The sequence below is a fragment of the Vigna umbellata genome, chromosome 10 (genome assembly GCF_029865625.1).
Source record: "Vigna umbellata cultivar VRB3 chromosome 10, Vumbellata_1.0, whole genome shotgun sequence".
NCBI classification, from domain to species: domain Eukaryota; kingdom Viridiplantae; phylum Streptophyta; class Magnoliopsida; order Fabales; family Fabaceae; genus Vigna; species Vigna umbellata.
Genome location: NC_142174.1, coordinates 15,618,035 through 15,639,045, shown reverse-complemented (window position 1 = coordinate 15,639,045; position 21,011 = coordinate 15,618,035). Strand labels below are relative to the sequence as shown.

The 21,011-nt window shown below is 34.7% G+C and overlaps 1 protein-coding gene across 1 annotated transcript; it reads right to left on the bottom strand.

The window, feature by feature from the left end:
- Positions 1 to 19,044, bottom strand: LOC124824418 (histone-lysine N-methyltransferase EZA1-like). Its single transcript, XM_047296846.2, has 17 exons — positions 18,880 to 19,044; positions 18,326 to 18,430; positions 14,197 to 14,465; positions 13,850 to 14,011; positions 13,438 to 13,522; positions 13,147 to 13,308; positions 12,995 to 13,042; positions 12,843 to 12,911; positions 11,817 to 12,226; positions 11,332 to 11,479; positions 10,676 to 10,896; positions 10,095 to 10,226; positions 3,239 to 3,326; positions 2,833 to 2,880; positions 2,625 to 2,753; positions 514 to 591; positions 1 to 414 (listed from the first exon to the last, which is right to left on the bottom strand). Exons 1-17 carry the CDS (start codon positions 19,042 to 19,044, stop codon positions 226 to 228), a joined length of 2,508 nt encoding a protein of 835 aa, XP_047152802.1. The 3' UTR covers positions 1 to 225.
- Positions 19,045 to 21,011: the final 1,967 nt, after the last annotated feature.

Below are 21,011 nucleotides of genomic sequence, written 5' to 3'. Positions count from 1 at the left end.
TCCAAATTTAGTATTTAATAAATAGAAAATAACTGTTTAAAACAAGAGAGGCTCCTACTTCGATTCATAATGTTTAGGCTAATTTTATGCATATTAACATTTGGAACTACTATCCAAATGATATTAGGCCTTGATTGTTTCACATAGGACATCGAAGTTTCGTTTTTGAGAGAAGATATCATAATTCGTAAACACTTATTCCTTAGTTAGGGCTCATTAATGAGACTAACGCTTCTTTGCCTTGCTCTGAGAAATGCCTAATTCATCTTTTTTGGAAGCATTGTCTTCTGGTGGAAGAGCCCATGATGGTGCACATTCTAGATCATACCAATAGTCGTAAAAAATCTCATCACCAGCTTCAATGTTTTCCTTGGCATATATTCCCACTCGATGTTCTCCTCCAACAAGCATCACCTATGAAACCCATCCAATAGTCCAATCATTTTGACAATTCCTATGTTGACATCAATGAGTATGTTTCATATGTTCACATAAGTGGGTATTGGGACTAACCTTTGCATAGCAGTTGGGTTTTGATGAATGGTTCGCAAATTTTAATTTGTCTCCTAGGCGATGTGCATCAATAACCCACTATCAAAATACAAATAGTACGTTGATGAGAGATGTGTAGGAAAAAAACCTCACAATAACTGTTTTCAAAATTATAATATATTATACTTCTTTGGGAAGAGATGATGGGGAAGGTTGACAAATATCTAATCAAACAATCAGTAGTTCTACTGATTCATAGATACTTTTTTTTATAGAGTGCACATTGCCCATTGTAGGAAAGTCAACTTGCGAACAAAAGAAGAAATTGAACATAGATGTCAAACTGATGCATAGATATTAAACATAGAATGGACCACCAGAGATAACATGATTAATCAGACAGTATCTCTTTGACTTTTAGAGTTCGAACTGAATGGGTACTTTAGTCATGATTTACCTTAATTGGTAATAGGTCAAAAAATATAGTTGTAAAGTTTACACCAAGTGTCCTAATGTATTAGGAAGCTATGCTTAGATTTAAGTACTTTAATGACAAAGAGATATGTTAAAACTTTAATAAGAGTCAGTAGTACTGAAAGATTTGACAACATCTTTCACGACAAGTAAAAAGGTATTTTGACAATATCTTAAGTAAAATTGTTTTGTAATCCTGAAAGAGGACGAGCTCTTGAGGTCTAAACAAGACCGTGTTGGAGTTTTGACAGAGAACAAGTTGTTGAGGTTTAAACAAGGCACGAACTTGAGGCTAGAGATGGTCATTCAGTTGAGACTGAACAAAAGTCAAGAACATGAAACTAAGAACATGAAATTGTATTTGTGGCTTTTAAACAAATATAAATAAATAGAGAAAAAAAATATTTTCTTTTAACTAAACTTAATTATTACATGATGACTTTTAGCATAAATACAATATTCACATCTTAAACCATAAATAAATTTAATAATTAGGATATAGGCATTATATGTATAAAGATGGTGACCTAATTGTTAGCATATGTAAATACTTATAATGAAAGTTAGTTCCATGTGCTAGAGTTAGTTAGGTCACTATTTGTTGATCATGCTTTTATATATATATATATATATATATATATATATATATATATATATATATTTGTTGTATATTTTTCTACACGAAATTAATATACAATTAATTTCCTTTATGCCATTTCTATTCCTTTTTGGCATGTGGTATGGAGGTCTCTCTCGTTTAGTGATGTAAAACAATAATTTTACTTCCACTTCTAACATGAATAATGATTCTAATGGAACTATTTTGGAATCTCAAGATCAAAGTAACTCATTTTACATTCATTTAAGCAAAAATACCTCAAATGTAATGATGATCCAACATTGAAAAGAAATAACTATTCTTGGACACAAGTGATGTGTTGAGTGATGATTTCAAAGAATAAGTTAATGTTTCAAAATAAAGATTTTCCACTTAATATATGTGATGTGTTGCGTGATAGTTTCAAAGAACAAGTTAGGGTTACAAAATAACACACTTGTTCCACATAATATCTTAGGTTCCAAGCACAAATGATGACAAAGATAATATAATCTTGCTATCATAGATTTGAAATTTAGTCTCACCAAAATGTACACAAAGCTTGAAAGGATCTCAAAGAGCATTTTTAACAAGGGGACCTCATTTGAATCTCAGAGTTACAATAGGAGATTTACTCTTTTAACCAAAGAAATTCAATAAGAATAGAATATTTTAGCGAACACAAGATACTTTGAAAGAAATTAGATAATCACAAGCCTATTTCTCAATGTGCACGTAATTCAAGATTACGTAGGAGTAAATATTGTATAACTCACTTTTTAGTGAAATTGAGTTAGACATTTGATGAGGTAAGGTCTCAAGTGTTATTCGTTCACTACCTAGAATCAATCATGTGTTTGCTAAATAAAGAAAAATAATGTCTATATGTTGTACAAATCAACTAACAACTACTATGTTTTAGATCTTAAATCATTCAAACAACTTTATGGAAATTATAAGAATGCTGATGTCCATATAAAAAGCATTAGAACAAGGATCAAGAGAAAATTTAGTTTACATGAAAGAAAATGTTGATAAAAACGAAAGGGTCGAGACTTGCCTCATTATTGAGGTTAAAAAGGAAGGAAGTGTTGACACGATCATATAGTTTTCCACGTTTTTCTGCTTCTTTAGGAGGGATTAATTCACCCTTGTACTCTCCTAGACAAACATTTTTGTTAATCGGATTCTGAAATGCATTATCAATTAGTTAGAAAAGCATGTCATCACATTATTTAAAAACAAAAAGTAAAAAAAAAAAATTCAACCTTTGCGAAGGCTCCCCATCCTACAACGTCTGATTTTGCCAAAAGAATCTAATAGATATCAGAAACACAACGTAAGATACTTATATATTTATCATTTTATTCATGAATGAAGTACAAATAATTTAAATCATACAGTGATTATAGAGTTTTTTTATTTCTAATTTCAAAAACTACTTAATTTTCAAAATAATTTAATTAAATAAGGTTAGTCTGGAGGAGAATGACGCAAGGCACAAAGCACAAGTGAAGAATTAAGTGGAAGATTGAATCTCTTTTCTATTTTTTGGTTTCTAAAATAATGTTTTAAAATTAATGGATTTTGGTTGTTGAGTAATGTGAAATCGTTTAGGAAAAATATTTTTTAAAACCAAAAATTTAAAAGAGAATAAAATAAGTCTTTACTAACCCTCTCTTTTTGTCCTAAGAGAATATTCATATTTCCGCATTTGCTATCTCCACGTCGAGGTGGCTCCCCTAATGAACCATCGCCGCAACTGTACAAAAAATGTCACATTTAAAATCTTGAAAAATGCTAATCAATTCCATAGACTCAAAGTTTGAAGTGGTTAATACAACTATTCTGAAATTAATAGATAGTATTTAAACAAATGAATATATTCTGAAACCAAGATACATATCCAAATGGGCAATAGACCAAATTAATAGAGAATTGTATCTTATGTCTCTAAAATATATCTAAAATATTATATATATTATTTTTATTTTACTTCATCTTTTATTTTTACTTAGTTTATTATTATTTTTTATTTGTATTTTGGTTTAGTTCGTATTTCTTTTATTATAAATAAAATACATATTAAACATAATTGAGATTAATCTCATACATAGTTTTCATTATATTCAACATGATATTTAGAGTTTGGTTTTTTTGAGAAAAAAAAATTTGTTATCGCTGCCACTACACTTGTTGTTGTCGATGGTGGCATTGTACACCACCGTCGCGGTTTCCGGTGGTGTCGTCATCTACAATTGTCATTATCGGAGTTTCATTTTCGATCGATAATCACACAATTTTGATTGTCTCGGCCAAGCGACCACCTTGTCATTAATGACACCTTCATCGGAGCTCCTACGCACTCTCAGCGCCTTTTGAAGTTGTGGATTTGTTCCATATTTCGTCTTGTGTGGTGTCACGTCTTGTAGTGATTTAAAGCGCAGGTTTTTCGTGCATGGCCACACGTCTAGTCTCCTCTCAAGTAGCTATTCAGAGCATCAATGTTGCTTTCTTTCATTTTTCAAGTGCCTTAATTGAAGAATCTTGAATTTTTAAGGTTTCTCTCATGTTTATATATCGTTTCTTGCACTGCTATCTCTTCTCACATTTCTTCTATCACAATTGTGTTTAACTCGTCTATATATGCTTTTTCTCCCGTGGACAAAAATGATTTTTGTTAGTTTATTTATAGTCGTGGTGATAGGGGAATAAAAGTGTATGTAAGGAGAAATAAAGGCGGGAAGGAAAATTAAGAGGGAATGTCTGTTAGAAGTTTGTTAGGGGGAAATGGGAGTATAAATAATAACAGAATAAGTGGTGAGAGGTTCATCAGATATTTTACTTTTGGGAATAGACTGGACTTTTCCAGTAGAGGAAGGGAGACTTCCTTGGGACATTGACTTGTAATTCTGTTTTACACACTTTACAAAATTAACGAAATACGTATACATTCATTTCTTTGCTACTATTTGAGTGTTGTGAGAGAGGAGAGTCATCTGTTACGGTTCTCTGCATAAAAGAACCTAACAAATTTGGTCCGACTTGTCTGATCCAGATTGGAGGAGAGACAAGATGGAGAGCAGGGAGAGCAGGGAAGATTCGATTCCATGGGAGCAACATTGGAGGAGGTTCAATTCCATGGAAGCAACGTTGGAGGAGCTTCGAGCAGAGATGAGGGGAATGGCTTGAAACGTGAATCGCGACCAGGGGAGACGAAACGTTAACGGCGACCGTGGGAGAAGAGGGAACCAGGGGAGGAGTTCTGAAGGCAGTCATTCGATGAATGGAAGTTGGGATACGGAGGAGGATGAATCTGAGGAGGAATCGTAGGAAGAACACGATGACGTTCAGAGGAGCTAGATGAAGAGAGTGGAATTACCCACTTTCGAAGGGACCGATCCGTTGGGATGGATCGCTAGAGCAGAGAAGATGAAGCTGGTGTACATCTGTATAGAAGGGGGAGCGAACTATTGGTTTCGCTTTTGGCGGAAGAAGGTTAAGAAGCCTACCTGGGCGACATTGAAGGAGGCGATGGTCAGGAGGTTCGGAGGTAGACACCGGGGAACGATCTTCGAAAAATTGGCGGCGGTGCGACAGAGGGAATCGGTGAAGGAATATGTGCGGGAATTTGAAATCCTGGTGGCTCAAGCAACTAGCATGACGGAGGAACAACTGCTTGGGTATTTTTTTGCGGGTCTCCAAGAAGAATTGAGGGATCTCGTTCGGCCTTACGATCCTCGCGACATGTTAACCGCGATGGAAAGGGCTCGGGACGTGGAGCAATCGGGATTGGTGGCGAGGGTGACCAGAGGCGGTGCGGTGAGTAAAGGAGGACTAACGTGGGGGAAGTATGCAGCCAGTGCAGGCACGATAGCTAGAACGAAGACTTATCAGGGGTCATCAGAGGGGCGCGCGAACAACGGCGGAGGTCAAGGTCAGAAGAAAGAAGCGGCGACTAGAGTCGCTGGTTCAAAAGTCGAAAGTACGTCAGGCGGTGGCGAGCCCAATCGCGGAGTGCGAACGCTGCCATATCCGAAATACCTCAAAAGGAGAGAGGAGGGTCGTTGTTTTCACTGTGGAGGACCTTATAGTCCAGGGCATCGCTGCGCAGAGAGGAGTCTCAAGGTGATGATTATGGGAGCCTATGACGACGAGGAAGAGGCGGAAACGGGAGAGGAGGCAGAGCAGCGTTGCATGGAATTGTCGGTGTATTCAGTCGGGGGGTGACACAATCCAACACCATGAAGTTGGTCGGATGGATTCGAGACCGGAGGATCATCGTGCTGATCGACAGCGGGGCGAGTCACAATTTCATTTCGACACACTTGGTCGACAAATTGAGGTTAGAGAAAGAGCAGACGACACCATATCGGGTATGTTTGGGAGATGGCCAGAGAAAGGTGACACAAGGGTGTTGCAGGGGGTTGTTTGTGACACTGGAGGGAGCGGAGATTCGAGAGAATTTTTATATTTTTGAGTTAGATGGAGTGGATGTAGTGTTAGGAGTTGAGTGGTTGGCGAAATTGGGAGAGATAAAGGTGGATTAGAAGAAGATGACATTGAAATATGGGCCGACGGATGCTAAGGTGGTGATAAGGGGGAAAACACATTAATGAGAAAAATAATTACCCCTAAAATGCTGCAAAAGGAAATCGAGATAGAGACACTGGCGGTGGTGTGGAGCCTGAATAAAGCTGAAATAGTAGAGGAAAATTCAAGAGAAGAAGATTTAACGCCCATGCAGAGGAAAAATCTAGAGGAGATCTTGGAGGAGTTCGAGGTGGTGTTCCAGGAAGTGCAGGGACTTCCTCCTGTCAGGCGGGTCGATCATCAGATAACCCTCAAAGAGGGCACCCAACCCGTGAATGTGAGGCCCTATAGATATCCTCACTTGATGAAAGCTGAAATAGAGAGACAGGTGCAAGAGATGATGGGCTTGGGCATTATTAGGCCCAGTAACAGGCCATATTCTAGCCCAATTATTTTAGTTAAAAAAAAGATGGGAGCTGGCGTTTCTATATTGATTATAGAGCTCTAAACAGAGTTACTGTCCCAAACAAATACTTGATATCAGTGATTGAAGAGCTACTGGATGAGCTTCATGAAGCAGATTATTTTTCCAAGGTGGACCTTAAAGTAGGGTACCACCAAATACGGATGAAGGAAGAAGATGTCCAAAAAACAGCATTTTGGACTCATGTCAGACATTACGAATTCCTCATAATTCCATTCGGCCTCACGAACGCTCCTGCCACCTTCCAGGATATGATGAATTCATTGTTGAGACCCTTCTTGAGGAAGAGCGTGCTGGTCTTCTTTGACGACATCCTGGTGTACAGCAAATTGTGGGAAGCTCATGAAAATGGCCTTAGATAGGTGATGGAGGTGCTGAAGCAGCACAAGCTGTTTGCAAACAAGAAGAAGTGCGAGTTCGGCAGGAGGCTGATTCGTTATTTGGGCCATATGATATCGAAGCAAGGGGTGGAGATGGATGGCGAGAAGGTGCCAGCGGTGACTGATTGGCCGACACCCAGATGTATCAAAGAGCTGAGAGGTTTCTTGGCACTCACCGGTTATTATAGAAGGTTTGTAAAGGATTATGGGAAGATCGTGAGACCTCTCACAAATCTCTTGAAAAAGGGAAAGTTTGAGTGGACAGTGATGGGGGAGGCAGCCATGCAAGCACTGAAGAAGGCAGTCACCACTGCTCCTGTACTAGCTCTGCCTGATTTTTCACAGGCGTTTCAAGTGGAATGTGATGCTTCCGAGAAGGGAATAGGGGTTGTATTGTCGCAAAACAAGAAACCCATAACTTATTATAGCAAGGCATTGTCAGAATGTTCATTGGGAAAGTCAGTGTATGAGAAGGAGTTGATGGCCCTTGTGCTGGCCATTCAACATTGGCGTCCGTATCTGTGGGAAGGCGCTTCAGTGTTTTTACAAACTAGAAAAGCCTGAAGCATTTGTTGGAACATCGCATAACAACTCAAAACCAGCAAAACTAGCTAGCTAAACTCATGGGATATGAGTTTGATATATATTATAGGACGGGAGCTTCAAACAGGGTGGTTGATGGATTGTCTAGGAAAGGTGAAGATGGGGGAGAAGGGGATAAGACGTTACAAGTGATATCCAGACCATATTGGCCTGATTTTCAAGAGTTAATAGAGGAAGTGGAGAAGGACGAAGGGCTGAAAAAAATAATGGAAGAGATAGAGAATGATCCTGATTCCCATCATGCTTATACCATGGAGAACGAGAGGTTACACTTTAAGGGAAGGCTCGTGCTTTCAGAAAAGTCTGAATGGATACCCAAGATTTTAGCATAATTCCATGATTCTACTATAGGAGGACACTTGGGGGTATACAGAACATATAGAAGACTTGCCCAGGATTTTCATTGGAAGGGTATGAAGAAGAGGGTGACAGACTATGTAGCTTCTTGTTTAGTCTATCAACAACACAAATATATGGCATCATCTCCCTAGGGACTTTTGCAGCCTTTGCCTATCCCCAGGGCAATCTGGGAAGAAGTAAGCATGGATTTTGTGGTTAAATTGCCAAAATCTCAAGGGTTTGAAACGATAATGGTGGTGATGGATAGGTTGAGCAAATATGGGCACTTTATTCCCATAAAGCATCCTTATACAGCAAAGGTAATTGTAGAAATTTTCGTAAGAGAAGTGGTGCGCCTACACAGGATACCAATATCAATTGTTAGCGACCGGGATCCTCTTTTTATTAGTACATTTTGGAAGGAGTTTTTCATAATTCAAGGCACCAAATTAAGAATGAGCACCGCATATCACCCAGAAACGGACGGACAAACTGAGTTATTGAATAGGATATTGGAGACCTATTTACGGTGTTTCTGTTCAGAACAACCTAAGGCTTGGAACACTGTGTTACTATGGGCTGAATACTGGTATAATACCAGTTACCAGGGAGCAGCAAAATGCACTCCTTTTGAAACGGTTTATGGTAGACCCCTGCTAGTATTAAACAGATTTATTCCAGGAGAAACATTGGTAGAAGCGGTGGCACAGGACTTACAGACGCGGGATGAAGCTCTCAAGCAATTGCAACATCACCTGACTAGAGCACAAGAGCGGATGGTGCAATATGAGAATAGAAAGAGGAAGGAGTTCAGTGTGAAAGAAGGAGATTGGGTCTTCCTTAAGATAAGACCCCATAGGCAAGTGTCAATGCCAACTAGACTGCATCCCAAGCTATCTGCTCGATACTACGGACCCTTCTTGGTTGAGAAACAAGTGGGTCTAGTGGCTTTTAAATTGCAGCTGCCAGTGATAACCAAAATACACCCGGTTTTTCATGTGTCACAATTGAAGAAAGTTGTGGGGAAGAATAAGGTGGAACGGAAATTGCCAGAGGAATTACAGGTGCAAGGTCCATTATATAGACCTTTAAGGTATTACAAAGGCGAGACAAAAATCAACAAGGAGAGGAGGTATCCCAAGTTCTGATCCAATGGCAAGAGGGTGGAGTAGAAGGAGCAACCTGGAAAGAGGAGTTGTACATCAAGCAACAGTTTCCGAATTTCAACCTTGAGGACAAGGTTGCTGAGATGGAGGGGGGTATTGATAGGGGAATAAAAGTGTATGTAAGGAGAAATAAAGGCGGGAAGGAAAATTAAGAGGGAATGTTTGTTAGAAGTTTGTTAGAGGGAAAGGGGAGTATAAATAATAACATAATAAGTGGTGAGAGGTTCATCAAATATTTTACTTTTGGGAATAGACTGGACTTTTCCAGTGGAGGAAGGGAGGCTTCCTTGGGACATTGACTTGTAATTCTGTTTTACACACTTTACAGAATTAATGAAATACATATACATTCATTTCTTTGCTACTGTTTGAGTGTTGTGATAGAGGAGAGTCATCTGTTACGGTTCTCTGCATAAAAGAACCTAACACGTGGTGGCTCTTCAATAATGACCTCTTTATCCATTGAATGTCAATAATGCATTCATTACCTGCGATTTGCAAGAGATTTATATGGAGCAACCTCCGAGATTTGTTACTCAAGAGAATCTTCTATATTGGTATTTCGTCTTTTATGTTGATGTCGCAAATCATTAACTATTTGGTATTACTGTGCAAAAAGAGATATTTTCACTAAGGGATTATATTACTAAGAAGCTTGATACATACAATTTGTATGCACTAGCTTGAGGGAAGTGTTAAATATATTATCTTTATCTTTTATCTTTAGTTAGTTTGTTATTATTTCTTATTTGTATTTTGAACCTAGTTCATATTTCTTCTATTATAAATAGATAATTCTATATGTATATTCAAAGAGACAAATATCATAGTTTTCACTATGTTCAACCCAAAATATAACCCCAAATATGATTCATCTTCTTGAATTAACATATGCTACCTAATTATTATTAGGATCAAACTATTTGCCTTAGTTATGTCTTTCTCAACAACCTGAAGTACAATGAAGGAAATATATTAAGAGAGCTAAGTAAAATGAAGTTAGAGATAAAAAATAATGACATTACCTAACCCAACAATTTCGACAGACATCTGGGTCACATTCACGATTGGCTGCAAAGCACGGACATAATCGACTTCTGCATTGACTCTTGGTACAATGACATCCTCTGAATCGATTTGTGCATATCTTTGAACACCTAAAAATAGAAGCAAGAAAACCTTATGTTGAGAACGCATTTTCATGCTTTGCTAAGCATGGATTTTTTTAAAAGCTTTCTGTCCACATGTCTCTTGTAGCACTCCAAGAAAAATCTTGTTTCTTTCCTTTTGAGTTAAAGTACTTGGGAAAAAACATATAAAATAATCATGTAGATCACTCTTGTTGGACATGAATCTTTAAATTAAATACCCCAAAAAGATTGTTAACAAAGTACTTCAGAAAGGCCAATACATGACCATGGCAAATATAAAATATCCTTGTTGCAATTGAATATTCAAATTAGATACCCCATAAAGATTGTTATAACTACGTAATTTAAATTGGGCAACACATGGTGATGAGAAATTTAAAATATGGTGCAATTGTTGATCTATTTCTTTAATAGAAAGAAGGATTAGAGACATAACTAAATGAAAATTCACATACCCACAATATTTTTCACAGCAAGTTCCATTAAGAAGACAAGAGCATTCCTTTCCACACATTCCATGACATCCACAAGGAGTATATTGCTTATTGCACATGTTTTGCCCATAAGCAATTTTTCTCCATCTAGGGGGCAGACCGGCAGACTTTCGAGTATAGTTGAACTTCCTAGGTTTTCCCTTTTTCCGTTGTGATCTTGATCTTGATGACATTTCTAGGTCCTAGCAAATTAACCCAAATTTAAAGTACAAAACATTGCGAAAATTATGTTCGAAGTACAAAAAACTGAACATTCAGCGATTATGTTTTCCTTTGAATTGATCTATGAAGTTCAGTTAGACAAGTGTGATACAAGAAAATACCCTCCCCTATTAGGAAGCACAAAATACCAAAGCCCCTAAATAATAATAATAATTATAAAATTATCAACTACTAAAGTTGATACTATTTGAGCAAGTGCAAGACATTTCAAGATATATTAATGTTCCCTATTCAAATTTGTTTACTCAATAAATTGTATTATAATTATTTTACACAATATTGGTGGAAGAATAAATTTTCCATCATCATCAAACAACCCCCACATCTCTAGAAAAATTATGTCAATAGAAGAAAACAAATAAAACAGGGAAACAAATGCTTGTAATAACTCTCACTGTGAACTCTGCATTGATATTTTCATTTCTATCCACGATTGAATTTGTTGTGGATCCATGGATCATTGACTCTCCACCAGAAAACATATAGCTTGCTACTTGCAAGCAAGTCTTCAAGCCATGAAAAAAAGTAGCGGCTATGAGGCAACTGCAAAGCGTGGGAAGCACAGCATAAGCAAAAACAAACAAAAAACAATCATAATTTGTTGAAGATATCAAGGAAAACATGTGTATAAAATGTATCATTGTCCATGATTATGTTTATAAAATGTCTCCTTGTCCATGATTTTAGGATTAACTGGCTTCAGGATAACAACAAAACACATAACAAATATAAAGCAACACATCCACATCATACACACAGTATAAGCATAATTTGGTTCTGCCACTTCTCAACCCAATACAAATTTTTCAGAAGAAGAATAATAATAACCTAATTATTGAACACGATCCAAGTGTTTTTTAAGAGTGAGAAAGCTCCATACCTATTTTTTCCAAACATTTCTACTCCCTTCAAATATAAATCCCTCTCTAGAGGTCTCCAATCTGAGTCAATCATCATCTTATCAGTTTGCACGTCCTTTGAAATGGGCATCTCATTAAATTCTATCTCCATTGTAAGATCTTCTTGTCCATTCATAACTCCTTTGTCCCGCTCACCATGGTCAAAGCTACCAGAAACTGGTAATTTCTTTGAAGCATGTTCACCAAGACTTTCCAAAGATGCGCTAGATGTTGTGTGATTTTCATTGTCACTAGCATCCAAATTTAGTTCACTGTAATGATTGCCAATATCGATAATTATATCATCTGAGGTTCTCTTCAGCTCACAAGAACTCTGAGGCTCATTAGGAGGCAATGTCGTGTCCTCTTCCATTGGTGTAATCCCTTTATCCTGAAAAGATCAATGAGCTAAATTTATTAAACGAAATCCTGACATCCTTTAACCAAGAGAAAATGAAAGGGAGATCAATTCAAAGCCTTTTACATTGTTTTTTCATCAAACATGTAACGAAAGTAGATAAAGTGGTGCTTTAGCAAGTATATCTGTACATTTAATTTTCTTAAATGGATGGAAAACATTTATCATCGACGAATTTATGTCAATACAAGTTAACAAATTACTTTTTATTAAGGACGCATCCAGAAATCTATTTAGGAAGGGATGTTTTTGTTTTGCTTTATAATATTTAAATATCTGACATATGATAAATAACATTTTGACAAATAATACTACTGCAAAAATATTTGTTGTCTTTACACATAAAAATAAAAGTATCTGACAATGATAATAATCGAAAGTCCTCAAATTCTATAATAATATGACAATATATAAATACATATATTTATAATATGTTTATTGGAAGTCACATTTACTAAATAACAATTATTAATTCTTGTTAGGTTTCATTAATGTTTACTAACCCTTATTAATTCAATATTGCTAATTTTAATAAAAATAGTATCATTGCACAAGTTAATAGAACAACCAAGAACAAGAAGAAGAATACCAGAAGGTAACATTGATCACTGCATGGTTTCCTACCAACTTCAGGTTCAGAGCAGACATGTTTTTCGCTCTGGGAAGTAAATCATCAAATTAATTTATTGATGGAATTGGGAACACATTAAATTAAAAAGAACATAAAACATTTCTACTTACAAGATATATTAAAGGTTGATCAGTGCCATGGATAGCACAGTCAAAGATCTGCCCAAGAAAATTGTAAAAGCATAGATAGATACAAAATATTTAATATCATAGTAAACATAATGGGAGTGACAAGAATCTTAAGATAATGTTTTAGTATGTACCAAACATCGACGACAGAAGATTTTATCAAAAGTTTCTAAAGTCCCACCCAGACCTTTCTTTAAACATACTCCAAAATGTTTCTGACATCCTTTACAATGACAATCTTTAGAATGTTGATCCAGACTCTCCATACTCTTTTCCTTTAGTTTTTCATACCTCTCCTGCACATTTTAATGAAGAAAAAAAAATCTCCAAAACATAAAGATGATAGTTCAAAATATCCATGAATAATTAAATATGATTAATGAGCATCAAATATATATTCACGTCCTTAAGTTACTCTAGATTACCTGAATTTGTGAATCGTCAGTCTCAAAAATCTCTTCAATGATACCCAATACCTCCTTAGTAGTCCCATATTCCTCGAGTGTCATCCTAATATTCAAGAGTCGAGATAGTAATTCCAGAATAGAGAAGCTTCAAACATTTGAATAGAGTACAAAAATGATACCCAATAAGTATAAAATTTGGTATTCAATTTAGATATGTTGTGTGATGATGATAAAGATCTTATTTCCTATTACTTGCGGAAGGAAAACCACAATAGGTCCCCTATTTTGTTCAGCAAACAAATATGTAAATTAAGAATTTATATATGACCCACAACAAAAATTTCAATAAGGATCTTCAGCTCTTGTTGTAATTCCCTTTTTCTTCATAAACAACTAGAACTACTACATGAAAGTCCACATCTTAATTTACCTCAGAATTTGGTCTTCAGCCTCAGTGAATTCATGTTCAACATTCTGGGTATTTGGTATCTCTTCCTCATTATCACTGCATATCATCATTTCACCTCTATCTTTGTCATAGTACATCTGGTATTTTCCAATAACCGATTGATCTTTAGCCATTTTCTCATTTCTGTTCAGTGATGAAAATTTTGAAAAATCAAAAAATACAATCTGCAAACGAATTTATCAATAATGTTTTCTAATTTAAAAGAAAATATAAATCAAGAAGTGCGTAATTTTTTCCAATGACAAAAATCGTATTGGACATCTATCTGGACAGAAGATTAGTTTATGAAACCTCAAAGTCAAACACACCTGGCCACATATACCCAAGCCGTATATGTTGGTAGTTTTTCCTCTTTTGGAATCCTAGTACTTTCTGCTGCTGATATTTCCACATCATTGAATTGATCCTCCTCTAGTGTAGCTTCAGGGAACCCATTGAATTTACATAAAGGATTGTCAATTCTCAAAGACAGCTTATTGACGTTTTCCCCTACCTGCAAATACTCATTCCCTGATAATACTCTCTTAGTCGTTGGAAAAACAGGCTCAAGATTCCTCCAATGTCTATGAACCTTTTCCTGTGCAAACATAACTCAAATTAATTTCATTCTAATTAAGAGTATTCAAAACAAGTCATTCTCAATTAGGAGTGTACTAAAAGGGGGCATGCAAGGACCTTAGCCCCCCTACTCAGGCTTTATATGTGTATATATGTGGTCATACATTTGTGTTCATAATTGGTTGATTTGATTAACTTGGACAACTATACAATTTTATTGCATTAGCAAGATTGGATGACTTGCCTTCCATATTAGTCTTTTATGTGCTCTGTATATGCTATTAATAAAGGTTAATGAAGATTAATGAAACTTAATGATTGACTGTTCTCTGATTCTCAATGGGTTCAGCTGATGCGTGCTAGGTTTTTTAAGCACATAACTCAATTAAATAAATACAAGTCTCGTTCTCTATGTCCTTCTTTGGCTAGATTCATACCTGAAGTTCATGATGTAGGTTGGGCGTTAGGAGATTGTAAAGGACTCTGGCACAAGATAGAAAGGTAACGTTCATGTATTTTCTGTATTACTTAAAACAGAGCAACACCCTTATTTATATAAGGGTCAACCAGTATATACAAAGTATAAAACTGAAAACAAAAGCTATAGAAAAGGAATAGTAGGGCAGATGTCATTAATAGCTTTACTCGTTTGGCTTAACAACACGTAACATTCTAAAACATTCTAATACACCTCCCTAAGACAAACTAGATTGTTCCAACAACACCAATAAGTTTCCTAAGACTCTTGAATCTTTCAAACTTCAGAGCCTTGGTTAGAAGATCAGCTAATTGTATTTCCGACTTGCAATGGCACAGCTCCTTCCTTTCATTCTTCACTTGATCACGGATATAATGGAATTTTGTTTCAATATGTTTACTTCTTCCATGAGAATCAGGGTGTTTAGTTAGATCTATTGCAGATGTTTTGTCAATACAAAGTTGTATTTCCTACCAATTTCATCTTCAATCCCTCCATCACAGACTTTAGCCATATAGATTGACATGTTGCCTCACATGCTGTTATGTACTCTGCTCCACAAGAGCTCAAAGCTACAACAAGTTCCTTGGTTGAACTCCATGATATTGGTGAGTTTCCAAGAAAGAACAAATAACCTCATGTGCTTTTCCTATCACACTTATCCCCACACCAGTCTGCATCAGAATAGGATTTTATTCTCATTTCCACACCTTCTCTTCTTCGTGGAAAAAGAATACCATAGTTGTGTGTGCCTTGTATGTACCTTAGAATGCATTTTACAACATTCAGGTGTGATGTTCTTGGATTCTGCATGTATCTGCTCACAAGACCAACACTGTAACTCACGTATGGCCTTGTGTTACACAAGTATCTTAGGCTTTTTACCATGCTTCGATAGATAGTAGCGTCTACAACCTCCACTTCTGATTCCTAGAACAAATAAGACTTCATCTATTACAACTTCTCTCCCATTTTCATCTCGAAGTACAACTCTGTCAAAACCCTCTACAGTCAAGTTCTATCATCTGCAAACTTGATTTTTCCATTTAGAACTTCCTTCATTTTGACAAAACATTCTCTTTTTCCAGTCATATGCGTCAAACACCCTGAATCAAGGTACCATGACGCCTCTTCTAGCTCATCTTCATTTGTTCTTGCCATCAACATCACTGCCTCTGAATCAGATGTGTTGTCTTGTGCCATATTAGCTTGATTCTTGGGTTTATTCTTTGCACCTTCTTTTTGTCAAACTTCCAGCTCTTTTCTTGATCACCATCTTGATTTGACTTGTGACTCTTTCGGTTTTCAAAGTCATTGAAGTTTTATTCTTGCTGATCTTGAACCTCCTTATGCTTTTTTTTGTTAAATATATTAGACCTTTTTCCGTTTCTATGAAACTGGATCTAACTTTCAAGACTTGATCTTGGTACTGTCTTCGCTCATTCAATATATGTTCATGAGCCTCTAGTGAATGTTGCCGTTCTTCCACCTCCATAGTCTCAAAGTCACGCGTTTCTTCAATGGCAACCACAATATGATCGAACCTTGGAGGCAAAGTCCTCAAGATATTGTCAACAACATACTCATCTGTAAGCTATCTGCTACTGTAAAAGATTTCACATGCTCCAACTTGCTACAAGTTCCTGGAAACGTTTTAAAGAGATTATCGGATGTGATAGATAAACTTTCGGGTTTCAGATACTTGAGCAGCAAGATCAAGTCATTTGGAGGCCCGCTAAGGACGGGATATGGAGTTTCAAAGCTGCTATATCTCATGTAAAATCTGATGTTGTATATCTTTCTGGTAAGAAAATGATTTGGTCTCCAACGATTCCTCTATCTAGGCCATTCCTTCTTTGGAGACTTGTGCATGACAGAATGACTATTGATGAAAATTCATGTAAAAGTGGAAGTATTGTGGCCTCTGCGTAGTCTCTGTGGTGGCGTGGAGATAACTTTTGAAGTTAGTTCACTGGAACTGCGAGTCTGTTTCCATAGGTACTATCTTGAACTTCCTTCATTCCTCACGTAATAATCAATTGGTTGTTGTTACCTTATTGAAAGTGATTCATATCATATGGTTAACTTGGTATACGAGGAACTCTGAGATTGGCCAATAAAGCATTATCAATTGGTCAGGCTTTTGCGAATACTTAGTTGGAAATGGCTACCTCAGGGTCTTCTTTCTGGGCGTACAGGGTTGTTTCTATGAATGATCTTAGAATTCTATAATTTTTTTAATCCCTAATTGTCCTCCTCCGGCTCCTAAAATTTTGGAAATTAACCGGTTTCCTCCTTCAGATGATTGCATGCAATGCAACAATGATGAGGTTTCTGGTGGTAATCTTGAGCACCCGTCCTATGGTGGTATTTTTCAAGACAATATAAGTAATTTCCTTGATGGCTTCTCAACTTACATTGGGGTGGGTTCTGCACTTGCTGCTGAAATTTTAACAGTTATGTTTGCTTTGGGGCATGCGGAAAGAGATGGTTGGAATAACTTTGAGCTTGAATGTGACCCATAGTTAGTCCTCTAGGCTTTCCATGAGGAAAATAATGCCCTTTGGCGCCTTCGTGTGGAGTTGGAGAAAATGTTTACCTATTTGTTTTCCTATGATCTTCACTTTTTAAGGAAGAAAATTCTTGTGCAAATAAGTTAGCTAAGCATGGATTGAATAATACACTTAACTTTGGTTGGTGGGATCATGTTCCTAACTAAAACAATTGTTTTAGAAATTGTTTAAGACTGCCTGTTTTCAGGTTTGCGTAATTTTGATCATGAGTTTTGGTTTGACCCTGCGTGATTTTCTTTTATATTTTATTCTAGATATGCTGCATATGATAGGTAGAGCTTGAGGTGGCACCATTATTGGGGTGTCCTGTCTCTGATGCTTTTGTTCATCAATTTCCAAAAAATTAATCGTTTTGTTGTAAATGTGACTTACACTAAACATATATTGTATATATTGTCATACTACAGATTTCAAGAGCAAATTGCAATATGTTTTAATTTGCACTTGTTAAACTTTAGGCAAACTAATAACATTGCCGATGATAAAAGGGACAAAAAACATTTTCAACAATCAAGTCATGCAATTGTGAAGTTAGAGGACTTTTCGGTCTAATTTTTCTTGGTTCAAAAATTATTTTACGCAACAACTTCACACTACTCAATAAACAATTCCTGATAGAAAATCTATCAATTAAAAAAAAATAGAAACAATTGAGAAATGCTTTCTCATATTTTATCTACTCATTGAGAGTGCATAGGTTGGCTGTCCAGGAGATAACTTTTTAGAAAATATAAATCTGCTCAAGAGGCAAGTAGTTTTGTATATGCCAGAAAATAAATTTAAAAAATGCAAACTTCTTGTTAAAAATATTAAGAAAAAAGCCCTTACTTTAACTGATACCCCTCTCTCGGCATGGTATTTATCTGCCAACACTTTAATCTTGGTCTTCAAAGATCTTCTACTAACCTCTGTCGCTGACTTTCCCTGTTGTTTCTGTCAATATTACAGCATAAAATAGTCTTACAAATATTGCTTCAAACATCCATATACACAAAAGTCCATCTATTTATCATAAAGAAAAATAAAATAAAATAAAATCTGCCTCCACATTCTCGTGTTTGGCTGCGGCAGAAAAGCAGGCAAGAACGACGCTCATTTATCAAAGAATGTATCAGTAACCGAACATCGACTGAATTTCCCAAATTAAAATGTCACTTCTACTATTTGTACACACAAAAATAGATCAACGACGGCTAATTCCAGGCCTCGACATCCAATTCCATACATGCAAACACACTATCATCTAAGTTCAATTCTGAACTATCGTTGCGATACGATTTCAAAAAAAATGGAAGGAGACGAAGAAGACAAGACAATAAAGCATCTAAATGAAAGGAATTATAGAAAATGAGAAAATAGAGAGTGAAGAAAGGGATACAAACATGATATTTGGAGGCATAGCTAGGAATTCTGTTCACCATGGATGCGCAGAAAGATTGATGAAAGGAGAAAAATGGAATGCTGAAGAAGACGAGAGCGAAGTGATGAAGTAAAGTGAAGAAAGAATAACTCTTCAGAAATGAGTTGTCATAGCACAAACGTTGCATAATATATGGTGCCGTTTCATGCGAGGCTTATTATTATTTCCTTTCTACGTACTGCATTGGGACCACCACTCTCAACTCCAACGTTTTTTCCCACCCAAATCCACGTTTGTCCGTGCTTATTTTTTTTTTAAAAAAATAAGTGATTATTGTAATAAATTAAGTATATTTATTTTTTCTTTGTGTTGGTCTGATCTAGTAATTTTGAAAATTAAACAGTTTTCTAATTATTTATTAAGAAAATTCCAGTTTTCTTTCTTAAATAACTGTTTTTTTTAAAAAAAAAATATTATTTCCAAAACTCTTAGTCAAACAAAAATTATTGCTAAAATGAATTTCAAGCAAATTATCGTAAAAGTGAACAAACTTCTAAATTTCGGTGGATTTGGAACATCTTTTTTTCCAACATGATATTCCGAATGCATTTTAATTGACATGTTAATAGGAATTTTATTAAATAAAAATTAATAAATTGAATAAAGAAAAATTCTCAAAATTGAATAAGTATAAAACGAAAGAAAATTAAATTTATTCTATGTTTTGAATCTTCCATTTGAATTTCCCTTAAAAGAGAAACAAAATTTAATACTTGCGTGTTTTTATTACTTTAATTTGCGTTAACTAAATCTGGACTTAATTCACATGCAGTGTTCGTGTAAATATTTAATATACTTTATCATTTAACCAGAACTTAAAACAGATAAACTTTAAAGAAAATTATTGTCAAAATAAACAGTCCGATTACACATAACAATCTAAAAAATAAGAGACAATATACGTACAGAAAAAAATAGTCTCATAATAATAACTAAGTTTTTACATGTAATTTTTAAATAAATTGGAAATTAAATTAATATGCATTTACGCTGTTTTTTTTTAAATGTACTTTTATCAACAACAGCAATTACTATAATTAATTTTAAATACATGGAGATTGAAAATGTTCGTCTAATTTGTTAATAAAAACACCAATATAAATTTGGAATATTTTAAAATATGTTTTGTGAAGTACATATTTTAAATAATAAAATTAACATTTTTAATGTATATATTATACATAGGTATTAAATTATGCAATAAATAAGCTTCACATGATAACATATTATAATTATTACATTATTAAAATTTAATAATTATATTATTTTCCTTAAATATAGTACTAATATATTTAATTATATATTATGTACAATGAATATGTAACATTATACATTATGTAATAATTAATTTTCATTAATAACATTTATACTTGTTAAATGTATTAAATTTAACAAAATTACTGTATTTCATAAATATAATTTGTTTGATAACAGTATTAAACATATTTTTATATTATTTGTAATGAATATATTAAATTATGTAATAAATACTTTTCATTTAAATGGATTAGATTTAATAAAAATACTGTACTTCATAAATATAATATATTAATAAAATTATTAAATAGATATATTTATATATTAATTGCAATGAATATATTAAATTATATAATAAATACTTTTCATTTAATACTATATTGCATTTATTACATGTATTAAATGTAATAAATATATTATATTTCATCATACTATTAAATTTAAGTATTATTATGTGTAAAGAAATATTAAATATGGTAAAGAAAACGCTTATTTACAAATATATATAAACACTACATTAATAACGCTTATACTAGTCGTATTTAATATTAGACTTAATTAAGTTGAGAGTAGTTTGTGAATGGGCGTATTTTAATTGAATTTTTAATAATTTTTTGTTGTATTCAATATTCAAAATATTTATACTCTTGAATTGAATTCTTCTAATTGATTTTACCCTGTCAATTGAGACCATATTATATATATATATATATATATATATATATATATATATATATATATATATATATATATATATATATATCATATTTTAACACCTTTGTCCACTTTATAACTCTTTTTAATCATAAAATATTATATTTAACTAATAAATATAAA

Coding starts and splice junctions, on each gene's coding strand:
- LOC124824418 (XM_047296846.2), bottom strand. CDS start 19,044: ATGCAACGTTTGTGCTATGACAACTCATTTCTGAAGAGTTATTCTTTC. Junction 12,912..12,994: donor ATCAACCTTTAATATATCTT/GTAAGTAGAAAT, acceptor TTTACTTCCCAG/AGCGAAAAACATGTCTGCTC. Junction 10,227..10,675: donor TGCTGTGAAAAATATTGTGG/GTATGTGAATTT, acceptor TTCTATTTTTAG/GTGTTCAAAGATATGCACAA.